A 13,768-nucleotide genomic window follows, 5' to 3' on the forward strand; every position below is an offset into this window, starting at 1 on the left:
GTGATAGATTGATGATTTTGTAAGAAAAATAAAAGAATGAAGGGGTATTTAAAGTTGAAAATAGGGAAAAAAATATAATTATAAAAAGTTTGGGGTTAAAACAAAGTTTGGGGGTTAAATGGCTATTTTATAAATAGCCAACGTCTATTTTTGACAGCCCAACGACTATATTTTTTTTTTTTTTTTATAAATATAGCCGTTGGGACCGTTTGGCCTGCTAAGACCAATCCCGGGCCGGTCCCGGTCCCTGACGGGCCAAATGGTCCCGGGCCTAACGGTCCTGGCCCGTTTAGCCCGCGGTCCCGGACCTGGACCGGCCCACTTGCCAGCCTTAATGTAAGTTATCAACCGAGAAAGAATAAATAGCCTCAAAAATTGGGCTAAGTTCAATTTGATGGGCAATTGGCAGCCCCAGAGGAGGAAAATCTGTGCATTGGAAATAGTGATTTTAACTTGTCAATAAATTGGGCCTAAAGGCCATTTCGGTTCTGTGGAAAAAACATGGGCTAATAAAAAATTTAGGGGGCCATAGAGTGGAAAAAATTCTCATTTCATATAAGCACAGCAAGTCCATATTGTAACAGGCCTAATAGCGTTATTGTTAATCTTATAGGCGTCGCAACACCATGTCATTTCTGCCCCCAATACTAGGAGGCTGCTAACAGCGCACAGCCCTACTCAGATCCTATTTAACTCTAGTAGCAGAAATCCTGGCTGCTGGGAAAAAGCTGCTAGTGCCAGAAACAGTTAATGAAGACTGTCAATCAATTACGAAGGATGATGCTCGTTAACTTTTCCTCTTAAGGAGCTTGATCTCTAGAATAACACGATATCTGCAATGCACAAAGAACAGGATTAAAAAAATGAGTCTCTCTGTAGGCTCTTATCACTTATCAGTTCAAAAGCTTAAAAAAGAAAAATCATTTGCTTTTTCCTTTTTGAAGCAGACATAATGGTTTCAATTCAATAATTCATTTTCAATTGAGAAACTTGTTTAGTCTTGGGACAACTTGGTGAGTTGTGTACTTGTGTCCCTGGTAGGTGGTCTAAACAGGTATGTAAACAAAAAACACTGGGAAAATGGAGAATATCTGATGGGCAAAAGACCAAGGAGAAGCTAAAACTGCAGCTTATATACAGGGCCAATGACACACAGTTTCACCACATTCAATGTATAAAGCAGAGAAGAGCCTGAAAAGAGCCCATGATTTGATAATGGTTTATTCTTTCCCCACACTTCAGAAGAACAATTCCTGAAAAACTGGCAACAATTAGGGGGAATAAACATGTTCATCTTTTTTTGAAGAAGAATGCATAAAGAACAAACAAGAACTATCTGGTACTGATCAGTTGCTGCAGTATGCTACTATGCTCTGACAGCATCTATAAGCCCATTAGTTCCCAAAAACTTACTTTATTCTTGCGGAAGAAGGGCTATCTCAATTTCTTGAAGTGACTTTCCCTTTGTTTCCATCACATTCCTCTTTACAAAAACCACGGCCATCGCGCAGAAGGTCGCAAATATGGAGTACAATAGGTGCGGCCCAAGTTGCTCGAGCAAACGCAAGAACATCAGTCCAACAAAAAAGTTTACCACCTAAACAAGCACCACAGACAATTAAGAAAATCGGTACAAAGATTTGTGCACTCTCATCTCAGTAATATGAATTGAACAATGGTATAGTCTATCAGCTGAACAAAGGTCTGATGCCGGTTGTAAATAAAAAACTGGAGAATTTGACGAGACTAATTACCCAGTGAACTGACATACAAAATGCCATAGCTTTAGCCCTAATCCGACTGGGAAATATTTCTGGGAGGAGGAGACCAGGAACTGGACCAGCTCCAACAGCAAATGTCAAGACAAACCTGCATAAAGTCTCAAACAGATACATCTTATTCAATATTAGTAGATGCTGTCATTAATGAATTGAAGAGGAAGGCTTACATGCAACATGAGAGAGAGAGAGAGACTTGACAACTTACTAGCTCATTCTTGCTCTTTTCTTTGGTATCAAGAAATAGTAACGACTCTATGCTTTCTACTAGATAATGAGACCAAAATAAAACATTTAAAAGGCACTGGATTTCTTATCCAAATCTTGAACAGGTAAATGGAAAGTGCCAGCGAGATTAATATTACCAGTCCTATTCTAACCCCCCCCCCCCCCCCCCAAAAAAAAAAAAAGACACCAAATCCAAAAAACACCCCAGTGAAAGGAAAGAAGAAAATGAAAAGATAACGTGCAAGTTGAGTAGTAAGTAAAGCCATGTCCTGTGTTCTAGGCTACTGCTCATCCATTGGATCCTTAGGAAGGAGTGAAGAGTACAAATTTGTGCATCCAGGTGAAAACATGATATAATATTATCGGGTTTGAAACATCTAAGGGTGCAATTGCGTCTTTAGTTACATGTTGTCTACGGTTATAAACTGATTTATAGAGTTTGTCTTTTGGAAGTGCAAGATGTGGAGATGCTAATATGATATGTTATACTCCCTTGTACTAATTTATGTGAACCTATTTGACGAGTTTAAAAAATAAATGAAGACTTGTAAAACTTGTGGTCCTAAACAAGCCGTAACATTTGTGTCGCAATAATTCTTTTGAAATTTGTGGTGTTAAAAATGCCAGAGTATTTATGTGACTATAAAAGCTTCTTATTTGGACAGAATTAGAAGTTGAAGTTAAATTATTTCCAAATTCAGAAAGGGATCATTCTTTTGGAATGAACCAAAAAGAAAATAGGTTCACATAAACTGGAACGGAAGGAGTAATAAAGTATCAAGTTCACCATAGATTGTTCCGTATTCCAGCACTGGACATCAACCTATACAAATCAAATCATCTGCAAGAATTTTAATTTACGGGACTACTTACAGCAGCATGCCACCAACAGAGAAGTAAAAAGCTCCATAATATGAAGCAACCCCACTTGATGCAAACACTTGAACGGCCATGGCTAAAGCCTGAATCAATTCAACGCCCCAGACATGCCAAATTTCAGATATTAGAGATGGCCAAATACCTCAAATAGGGTAAAGAAAAATATAGAAGTGTTTGTTAACCAAATTTGCCAACTCAAGGTTTCCGTGAATAAGGGAAAAAAGAGAGAGAATGAAATAGAATAATAATAATAATTCAAGCATTGCCCACATATGGTCCAGAAAATGAATTCATATGTTCTGCCACATTAGTTCTTTTTTTATCCCCGATGAAGTAATAGTTGAATGTTATCAACACATATAGCGCCCATGAGTTTCCTATAATCAGAAAATACAATAACTAGACGCTAATCAGAATTTTAGGATTCCATCACATTAGCTCATTTTCACCCTCTTTATTTCCTTCCAACAAACAGGTAATGGCACTTCCGTCGAGAATCCATGAAGTGAAAGACTCATCTTAATGCATTTTTGTGCCTTGAGCTCAATACATTTTTAGGTCTGAAGTTGTTTTTCAAGTATTGATGAACCCAGTCAAGCAGGTATACAATAAAAAAGGTACATTACCATTCCAAAGAAGCTCCAATGAAGGAGGACTTTCCTTCCTAAGTTGTCCATCAGAACCAACGCAACAATTGACCCTTGGAAAGTGCAGAGAAGCAGAAGGTTAGCTATGGACTTAGGAAATAATACCATTGGACCAAATTAGAGAAATGTAACTATACAGAGGAAGATAGAAGAGAGGGACCGCAACTCGAGGACGTTCTCTAGTCTGTACCTGTTAAGTTTGCAATCCCAACAAAAACATTTGCCAGGTTCGAGGATACTCCCGCACGTCTAAATACAGTTGAAGAGAAATAAAACACAGCATTTATTCCAGATAGCTGTTGTAAAGCAAATAGGGTTGATCCAATAAAAACAACTGCAAAAGGAGTAGGTAAATGACAATGAACTTGGCAAATTAAAAATGGATTAAGAGAATAAATGAAGAAGATTCTGCGTGGCAGAGTTAGATGCCAAAACTTCATTAATCTAAGAATAACTACTAACTTTAGAATTGTAAGGCAAATCGTTGAACTAAAACAGAAATTTATTTTCTTTACCTCTAGAATGCCGACCATAAAGTAATTCAGAGATCTTAACACTTTCAGTCTCATCCCCTCTATCCGACTTTGAAAGCTCCAGCATTGCACTCTTAACATGTGCACTTCCCAGAAGCCTCTCAAACTCGACTTCAGCCTCAGCAAATCTTCCTTGCTGCAGACAACAGAAAATTAAGCAACTAACTTAACTTAGATTAGTTGAAAAAAAAGTAGCTTTTAAGCACTTGGGCTTAAAAGCACGCACTTCTAAAGTGCTTTTAATTTATGAATAAGCAGTTACGTGTTTAAGTGCTAAAATAAACATAAGCAGTTGATGTGTTTGGTGAAAAAGTGCCGGTAAGCATATTCTTTTAATTAAAGTGACTAAAATGCTCGTAAAGCTGTTAACACTAAAAATGAGCTCATAATTTAAAAAAAAAGGGTTCTAAATTGATTCAAATGTAAATTAATTTATATCACAATTCAAACTTAATTCTAAAATTGACTATATATAATTTTTTAAATAAGCATTGATTATTAATTTATTTAATGTATAATAATGAATTTTAAGTTTTTAACAAGGTAACTTCAAATATTTATTTAAATGTCATGTTATAATTAACTAGTATTCATATCCGCGCCTTGCGCGGAGAATATTAAATATAATTTTTCATAAAAAATATTACTTGGAAAATCTGACACATACAAAGAAGTATGTAAATGATATTATTTTATGAACATGTAAATACACTGGATATTCATACATTTAAGTCTACTCAAATTCTACTATTTTTCTTGAATTACAATTTTATTATTTAAGTACTTGAAGAAATTGAAAAAAAAATTCAGGATTAAATTTGCATTTAAAATATTTAAAAACCTTTATCATCTTTTATTTTCTTCATGTGCTTATGTTGTCCTGAGCCGAGGGTCTATTGGAAACAACCTCTCTATCCTCACAGGGTAGGGGTAAGGTCTGCATACACACTATCCTCCCCAAACCCCACGGTGTGGGATAATACTGGGTATGTTGTTGTTGTTGTTTCTTTTATTTTCTTCATGAAATAGTAGGTAATATTATTATATAAACCCGTCAACTGATAAATATTGGTGCAACAATATGAAAACAAATAAGTAATAATATAACTAATAGGTTGAAAAGTTGTCTGATTTGATAGATATAAAGAACATTTTGGCCGACCAAGAAACATTGCTATGGTGCATAATTCCATTTGTATATTGTTCGTAACAATTGTCACCGTTTGTGTTTGTGATAATGCTGAAATATGCTGGCATAGTTTGATCAAATAGAAATTTTGAGAATTATAGGTTTTTAGTTAAGAAAATGTTGGTGATGAAGTTAAGGTTAGTAGATTTTTTTTATTTTTTTTTAACGACGTGGGTTTTGGGGTTAGGTGTTTTCTAGGAATAAAGTTAATTTCTTATCTCTTGAAATTTAAATGTAAAATTAATTTTTTAGGCGTTTTGCCGCTTGGATAATTTTGCAGATTTTCATATTTTCTTTTATTTTCTTCATGAAATAGTAGGTAATATTATTATATAAACCCGTCAACTGATAAATATTGGTGCAACAATATGAAAACAAATAAGTAATAATATAACTAATAGGTTGAAAAGTTGTCTGATTTGATAGATATAAAGAACATTTTGGCCGACCAAGAAACATTGCTATGGTGCATAATTCCATTTGTATATTGTTCGTAACAATTGTCACCGTTTGTGTTTGTGATAATGCTGAAATATGCTGGCATAGTTTGATCAAATAGAAATTTTGAGAATTTTAGGTTTTTAATTAAGAAAATGTTGGTGATGAAGTTAAGGGCAGTAGATTTTTTATTTTTTTTTTAACGACGTGGGTTTTGGGGTTAGGTGTTTTCTAGGAATAAAGTTAATTTCTTATCTATTGAAATTTAAATGTAAAATTAATTTTTTAGGCGTTTTGCCGCTTGGATAATTTTGCAGATTTTCATATTTATAGTTACAAAATTACATCCAACTTCCACATAACTTAGCAATAGGAATTAAAAAAAATTCAATGTCTAATGTAATTAGAAATGCCGCATTTCACAATCATATTAGCAAAACTAAGCACATTAATTCTAAACTAACTAATTTTATTACATTATTTATTTATCTTATCATAATAATCTAATATTATCAGTTGTCTTGAGAAATGCCAAGTGACTTATTATTAGGTTGTCACTTCGCTTAATGTGGATACTTGAAAGAAGAAACCACATAAATAATTATTTGGAAAGTTTAATAAATAAATCAAAAAACTAGCAAACAAACGTGGCAGGAAGTATTAATTTTTCTTAAACGTGGGAGAAAATATTAATTTTTTAAAATTGGCAGTTTTAATTTATTTATTTTAATTTTCTATCTTCTATTTTTAAAATAATTTTGAAACTTTTGTTATAGTTTTGTCCTAAAAATTTAAACCTAGCATGTTATAGTGATGTCATTTGGCACATAATTCATCGAAATAGTATCAAATCTTTGTCTAATATTCAAAAATCTTCAATTGTCTAAATTTATCAATAAATTTTTGAGTGATATTATTTAAATTATTTTTTCTAATCAATTCAAATTATAAATGTCCTAACATTATATTTATTTCCTCTTTTCGTATATTTTTTCCCACTTCTATATTTAATTATTTTTTCCATTTAGTATTTTACTTATAATTTAAAAACCTTATTTTTTTATTAAATTGTAATTTTGAATTTATTAAATTGTAATTTTGAATTCATTAAATTATAAAGAGACTTTAATTATTTTGTTCAAAAGTCTAAAGAGAGAAGCCTGCTATTATTCACATTCTTCAATTTGTCTAAATTTATAAATAATACTTCTGTATATTATTTACTGACTTTATAATTTTATCTTGGTTATTTTATTTTATTTTTTTGTTTTGTTTTTAAAATGTTTTCATGAATAATTGTAAAATTTATCAAGTGGCTTTGTAGTATCTTGACACTTGGCTTAATCTTATGAATAATAATTTTTTGTCCAAAAATTACTAAGTGGCTTTTTATTATGCTGGCACTTGGCTTAATATGATGTCTTTGCCTCTCCTTTTATTATGTATAGATAATATAATATATAATACATAGATACCTCCTTTAATATAACATAGATAATATAGATTTCTTACTTCGTCCAAAATATATGTTCTTTATATTATTTTGTATAAAATGTATCAATATTTTGATTATTTTCTTTTTACATTATATGAAATAAGCAATTAGATTTTTTTCTAATTTATTTTCAATATAAAGTTTTGATTTTTAAATTTTTTACTTCGTCCAAAATATATATTCTTTTATTATTTAGTATAAAATGTATCAATATTTTTAGAATTTATTTTCATATTATATGGAATAAGCAATTAGACTTTTCTTTTATTTTATTTTCAATATAAACTTTGTTTTTTTATATTTTTTACTATGTTACTTGTAATTGTTTCAAATTCAAATTAGACTTTTCTTCTATATTTAAATTCAAATTCAAAAAGAGTAACTAATTATTAACAACACATAATACATAATTTAATTTTTTAAAAATTTAAATTAAAAAAGAAACTAATTATTACCCAACCTAACTAATTTTGTCCTAAAATTGCCAAGTGGCTTTTTGTTATGTTGTCACTTGGCTTACTATGGTATCTTTGCCTCTCCTCTTATTATATATAGATAGGTTCCCCTTAAAACATTTCCCAAAACTGTGCAACTTGTGTATTCTTGGAGAGCTTATGAAGCATGTGCGCACGGATATTATTTGCAATGACTATATGCAATACAATAATAATAGAAAATATTAGGAAACTTTTTTAGTGACCTACGGAAATGACTGGAAAACTGCAACGGTGTAATGGAATCATTTAGTTGTAGAGATGGAAAGGCAAGTGACTCAACAAAATTAAAAGAAACGAAAAGGAGCTCTGATTTTTGGTGTAATAGGTGGTATTTTGAGGTTATAAAAATATATAATGGGTAATATGGTAAACTACTTGGTCAAAACCCAACTAGCTTTTAAGCCAAAAAGTCATAAGTTGGGGCTACCCAACTTGTTGCTTTTAGCTTATTTTGGCTTAAAATCACTTGACTTAAAAGTTGTTTTGATGTTTGCCAAACATTGAAACAAGCTAAAAGGTGTTTTTAAGCCGATTTAACCAATTTTTGACCCAATCCAAACACCCTCTTAATTGACTAGCATGTTAAAGCCAATTGAGCCTTGTCCTTAGTGATATCATTCCTTCGCTTATAGTATTTTAGTAAATAAGCCAGTTTGTAGGACAAAAATAGAGTAGAAATCCCAGAATAATAACATAGACCCACCCCCCCCCCCCTCTCCCCCAAAAAAAAAAAAAAAAAAAAAATCCAAAACCATCTCACTGTCTTCATTGATCTATAGAGTAGAAATTTATACTTGCATAACTTGCATATCATAAGTTATGTAGCCTTGTGTCTTGGGATTCAAAACCAATAATGTTTTCATTTTGAGAAATTCTGAGCTCCCTCTACAGCAGAAGTTTTATTCTTCCATTATCTTTCTCTTGTTTGAGACAAATCTTCTGCATCTAGAATATTGTAATCTTTTACAATCCAAGAAGTTGGGACGAGATTGTTAATAATAGATTACATATAAAAATAGGTAAAAGAAATTTCCACCAAAGATTTAATAGTTGGTCCATTCTCAACTTCAGTAAAGTCCATCTTGTTGCAATAGGAATGAACAAAAACAAATAAGTTTTGACTAATGTATTAAAACATACCAATTAGTGTTCCAAAAACTTTACCCCTTTTATTTATGCCAAATAGCTCTAGACTATATATTAGCTTAAACCTTATGAAAAGTGCAATAGGGAGGAACAAAATGTAAAAAGATAGTGGTGATGCAACCCTTTATGAGCAAGGGAACATAATTATAAGAAAGTAAAAGAAAACGATACTTGAGAAGAGATTGGACACTCAGCCAGTAAAATTGTCAACACCAAAGGAATTCACTTGGTATACATCTAAATATGGATTACCTTAGAGACCCTAGGAATTATAGCAACTCAAGAACTCTGTCAGAGGATGGACATTGAGAATAATCATCAAAGGAGCAAGAGGCCCATACATTAGAATACCTTATATAGCCAATGAGGGGACTCAGCACAGAACATCATAGCAAGTGCAAATATTGCAGCTGGAATAGTAGATACCCAAAAGCATACACGCCACCTGTACACATAATGAGCTCAGATACAACTTCATTGCTACACAAAGCAAGTCATCTACATAAGTTTTCCCACTAGATATACTATTTATCGTACCAACCCACTATGTTCTTGACGGGGATCCCTATGACAAGAGCTGCCATCAGCCCAAGACATGTTGCTATTTGGATCGAACTCCCATAAGTACCCCTCACATGAGCAGGAGAAACCTGCACCAAAATCAAGAGTTTTAACAGAACCTAAGAAGGTAAGCAATAACTAAAAGCATCATACCCTAAAGCTGATAGTAGCTTTACCTCTGTTACGTAAAGAGAAGCAACAGGAGGACCCACGCCCAATCCTAATCCCACTAAAAACCTTCCTGCAAGCATGCCTGCCAGAGTTTTCGCCGTTGCACTGGAAAATACATGTGTCACTACCAGTCCAAATGACTTTAAGAACAAAAGAGATAATAGGAATTCTGATACCAGAACCATGAGACGGAAAACATAAATTCTGTTACTTCTAGTGGGACTAGCGAAGCATCTTTTCGAAAGGCTCAGACAAGATCAACAGAACTCAGAAATTTCCACAAAAAGCATTGTCAAACAGAAGGAAAATGAGAAAAGACAAGAAAAGTAAATTCCTATGCAAAGGGCGCAGGAGTAATTTTAAGTGATTCCAGTCTTCCAGAACAACTGTTAGAAGTTCAAATCTCATGTTATCCTGTCGAGAACAAGTCTTCCACATACTCAAACCAGCACCTAAGCTATGCACATAGTACTAAACATCGTAATTCTTAACTAACTGAAAGATCATACAATGAGTTGCGAAGGAGAATGAAACTTCACGGAGGAGAGCAAGAAGATGATGGGAGGGGGGAAAACATGAATGCACTTGAGAGATCCAAAAGCAACATTCAGTTATTCAAATTCCCCAGAACTAAATTCACACATTCTACCAACACATCCAATAGCTTTTTTCAAGTGAACTACAAACGCTTCTACAGAGTAATGTTCATAATGATCACTAACAAGCGTAAAATACCATCTAATCCACAAGTATATACTAAGACACGCCAATGTAAAAGCACATAACTGAACAAACTACAAAGCAAAACTTCTAGCTTAATGTAAGAGGAATAAACCCTTTTCCCAGTATTATACTCAATGGGTTAATGTACATGTTTCTTAAGCCATATGCTTTAGTGTCTACCATATGCAAGCTATACGGGCTTCGGAGTTTACAAGGTTAGAAGACCTAGACATCTGTCATAACCCAGAAGTCCTGAACTGCAAACAGAAGAGTTGAGGTTTAGAGTGCCCGATCAACAAAACAAATGCCATTAGATCCTTAGTTACAGGTCTAATCCAAATTGATCCAGAATGATATTACGAGACTTACTTATGAGACTTGATAAACAAAAGAAAATTGGGCCAGATATTGCACTGCTTCCATAGACCCAATATCCGTCAGTCTATTTAGGATATCTTTTTTATATTTTAATATTTAATAAATGGAGATAGTAGTTTCTTCCCAGCAGCACATTATTGAAAAGTCATTCTTGTATCTATTTTTTTTTTTTCCTTTTTTACTTTTGGCATAGTTCTTTCAGATAAAAATCTCTCAGAACTTTGGCTCCTGCAAAATCCTTCCCGTGAAGATATCCAAGTAAAACTTTTACAACAAGCCTTCCCTAAATCATGGACCTTTTTCTTTTCATAAACTTCTCAGTGCACTGACTTTCTATAAGGTCCTTACTGGAAACATTACCGGAAAGAGCCTTCCCTAGAAGAAGCATGTAAGACCCTAAGAACCGCTTAACGCCAAAAGGAGCATGGCTATTTCTCTCAAACCTAGCAAGCAATTCAGCCATCTTCTATACTTTAAGTAGAACACAAAGAGATCATATTGAAAGCACAACAAGTTCAGTAATAAGAGGAAGAACCTTTAGTCTACCACCCAAACCATTGGATATAGATGAGCATTGAAGGAAATTTGGACTTTACCATAGAGAAGCACCCATAATCATAGGCAATGAGCACAACTGAAAGGCTCGACGACGGCCAACTCCATCAGCAATCCAACCACTAATCAGGGATCCAGCAAAGGCACCAGCTAGACAAGTGCTCACCACCAAACCTCCATTCACGGAAAAATATTGAACTTGAAATTCCAAAAAGAAATGACGGATATTCCAAAAGAATAGAATGTCAGTTACCTTCGGCCAATGTATTCCCACTGAAGCCAAGATCAATTGAAATGCTTTCAAGTGGTTCATTCACTACCCTGCAGATGAGACAGGGAGCAGGACAATATTTCTTTTAATCATGGAGAAAATCTCTGAGAACAATTTTCAGAATTAACCCAAGATGATACTCAAGATTATAGAAAGACAGTGTAGAGGAAAGAGTATGATCCAGAACTAACCCAAGATGATAGCCAAATAGAAATGCAACTATTGTTGCCACAAGTACATGCGGGCACGAATACCTCCAAGAGGGATTTGTCATCTCTTGCTCGCCATTCTCAAGAAGATCTAAGTTGAAATTCAAGAATTAAAAAGAATATCAGACAAAGCATCATAACGAGTATGACAAGAAAAACAAAAACATACTTTTAGCTCTGCCTTCTTTTTCCATTTTAATTTGTCGTGCAAAGGAAATGCAGTCAAAATAAGGACATATACTATTAAATTTCTACAGTATCTGACAATTCTAGATAATTGCACCCCCACGGACCAAAAAAATTGAGTGTAACCTTCATGAATAATCTCCTCTTCTACTAGATTTCTAAAATTAATGCACAAGATAAAATGCAGTGATTGCAACAAGAGAGTTGACTCACCAGAATTGGATTCGACATCAGCATTCATGGAATCCCTGGATGCCACGCGCTTATACATTGAGGATGAAGCACGCAAGTGTCCCCACATACCACAACTGCGCTCTTAAAGAGAATCGACATCACTCAGTGTCACATAATAGTAATCCAAATCATTTGTTAGGGCTTGCTACCTTTATTAAGAAAACCGTTCTACATGTTACAGCAAAACAAGCATAAAATTCTATAGAAACCTAAAATCTGCCAATTAAATAATAATAATAATAATAATAATAATAATAATAATAATAATAATAATAATAATAATAATAATAATATAATAATAATAATAATAATAACTGTTGCTAGAACTCTACTGTAGGTAAACATTATCATAGAGATCACCAAGGCTCAAGCATGCTTCCATTCCTAGTACTCAAACATGAGAACACACTATAATCATAATCAACTTACACAAACAGAAAAAACTATAAACATCAAAAGAAAATTCAAAGGAATTCGCGAACATTCTACATAAATATTAACGATTTATTACCTTTCTCTTACGATCCGATCATCAAACGGTTTGAGAGAAAAAAGAAATCCAACAGAAGCAAAAGCAACCGCAACGCTGGCTAGAAGAGTCCTCGTCTCACACGACTCTGCTGCAACAGACGAAACTTCTGGAACCGCCTTAACTGTATCTATAGACGCAATTCTAGAAAGGAGGAGGATGAGGGATCTATGGTTGCTGCTAATATACGCCTGGTGTGATTGCTTCACCAGCTTCTCTTTCAATCTGTTTTCTTTTAAAGAAAAAGAAGATGACGACACTGCACCTGTTATTCTTAATTCTTCTTTTTGGAATAGTCGTAATAAAAATGAATAATCATGTCTGATTTAAGATGGTGAAATAAAAAACAAATGTATAATTCAGTGACAGTTATCTATTTTTTGAGTTTGTTAATTATAATTAACTGATTCTTTTTTTTTTGTGGAAAAAGTGGATGCTTTTTCCAGATTCAGGTGAGATCTCTGTGGTTTTGGCGGATGATGCCCCTGCCACGTGTTGGTTAAAATATGTATCATCATAGAGATGGCATATTCGTTGTATTGATCATTTCCTTGATGGTTTTGTGAAAGCCAACTAATCAATTGGACAAACTTATGTTGTACCGAAACATAATCATCAATTAAATTCTCTTTTTCGCTAAAGTCATAAGTGAGTACAATCTTGTTTCTCTAATACTCTGACGCGACCGTCTGACACAAATCTAGGAGACATATTAGTTGTTTATTCCGTTCTAATTTACGTGAATCTATTTATTTTTTGATTCGTTAAAAAAAATAATTATTTTTCAAATTTAAAAAAAATTTAGCTTAAACTTCTAATTCTACCCTTAGTTAGAAATTTTATAACCACACAAATACTCTGAACCCCTTTTTAACTTATTTAGGACCACAAATTTAAAAAATCTTCATTTTTTTTTAAACTCCGTATCGAGTCAAACTAACTCATCTAAATTAAAACGGAGGGAGTACTAACTCGGCACAGAGTTTAAGAAAAAATAATATTTTTTGAATCTTTTGGTCTTAAAAGTTTAAGGGGTAAATATTTTGTGGAAACATGACATTTGTGTGGTTATAAAAACTTCTCATTAAGGCTAAAATTGGTAAAATGCAGAGTTTAAAATT

The 13,768-nt window shown here is 33.3% G+C and overlaps 1 protein-coding gene across 3 annotated transcripts; it reads right to left on the reverse strand.

The window, feature by feature from the left end:
• Positions 1–534: 534 nt before the first annotated feature.
• On the reverse strand, positions 535–13,125 carry LOC107830058 (putative plastidic glucose transporter 2). Of its 3 annotated transcripts, none has more exons than XM_075221640.1 (15): positions 12,630–13,125; positions 12,098–12,192; positions 11,681–11,789; positions 11,472–11,539; positions 11,260–11,392; positions 9,568–9,667; positions 9,368–9,480; positions 9,182–9,275; positions 4,048–4,201; positions 3,723–3,866; positions 3,512–3,585; positions 2,880–2,968; positions 1,755–1,869; positions 1,414–1,597; positions 535–833 (listed from the first exon to the last, which is right to left on the reverse strand). In XM_075221640.1, the coding sequence occupies exons 2-14, from the start codon at positions 12,183–12,185 to the stop codon at positions 1,415–1,417; spliced, it is 1,464 nt and encodes a 487-aa protein (XP_075077741.1). In that variant the 5' UTR covers positions 12,186–12,192; positions 12,630–13,125; the 3' UTR covers positions 535–833; position 1,414. The 3 variants fall into 3 exon arrangements, with proteins under 3 accessions (XP_075077741.1, XP_075077742.1, XP_075077743.1); XM_075221641.1 differs by having other exon boundaries at positions 12,098–12,199; positions 12,630–12,945; XM_075221642.1 differs by lacking the exons at positions 12,098–12,192; positions 12,630–13,125 and adding an exon at positions 11,868–12,005.
• Between the last annotated feature and the right edge of the window lie 643 nt (positions 13,126–13,768).

This window comes from Nicotiana tabacum, chromosome 9 (genome assembly GCF_000715075.1).
Source record: "Nicotiana tabacum cultivar K326 chromosome 9, ASM71507v2, whole genome shotgun sequence".
NCBI lineage: Eukaryota > Viridiplantae > Streptophyta > Magnoliopsida > Solanales > Solanaceae > Nicotiana > Nicotiana tabacum.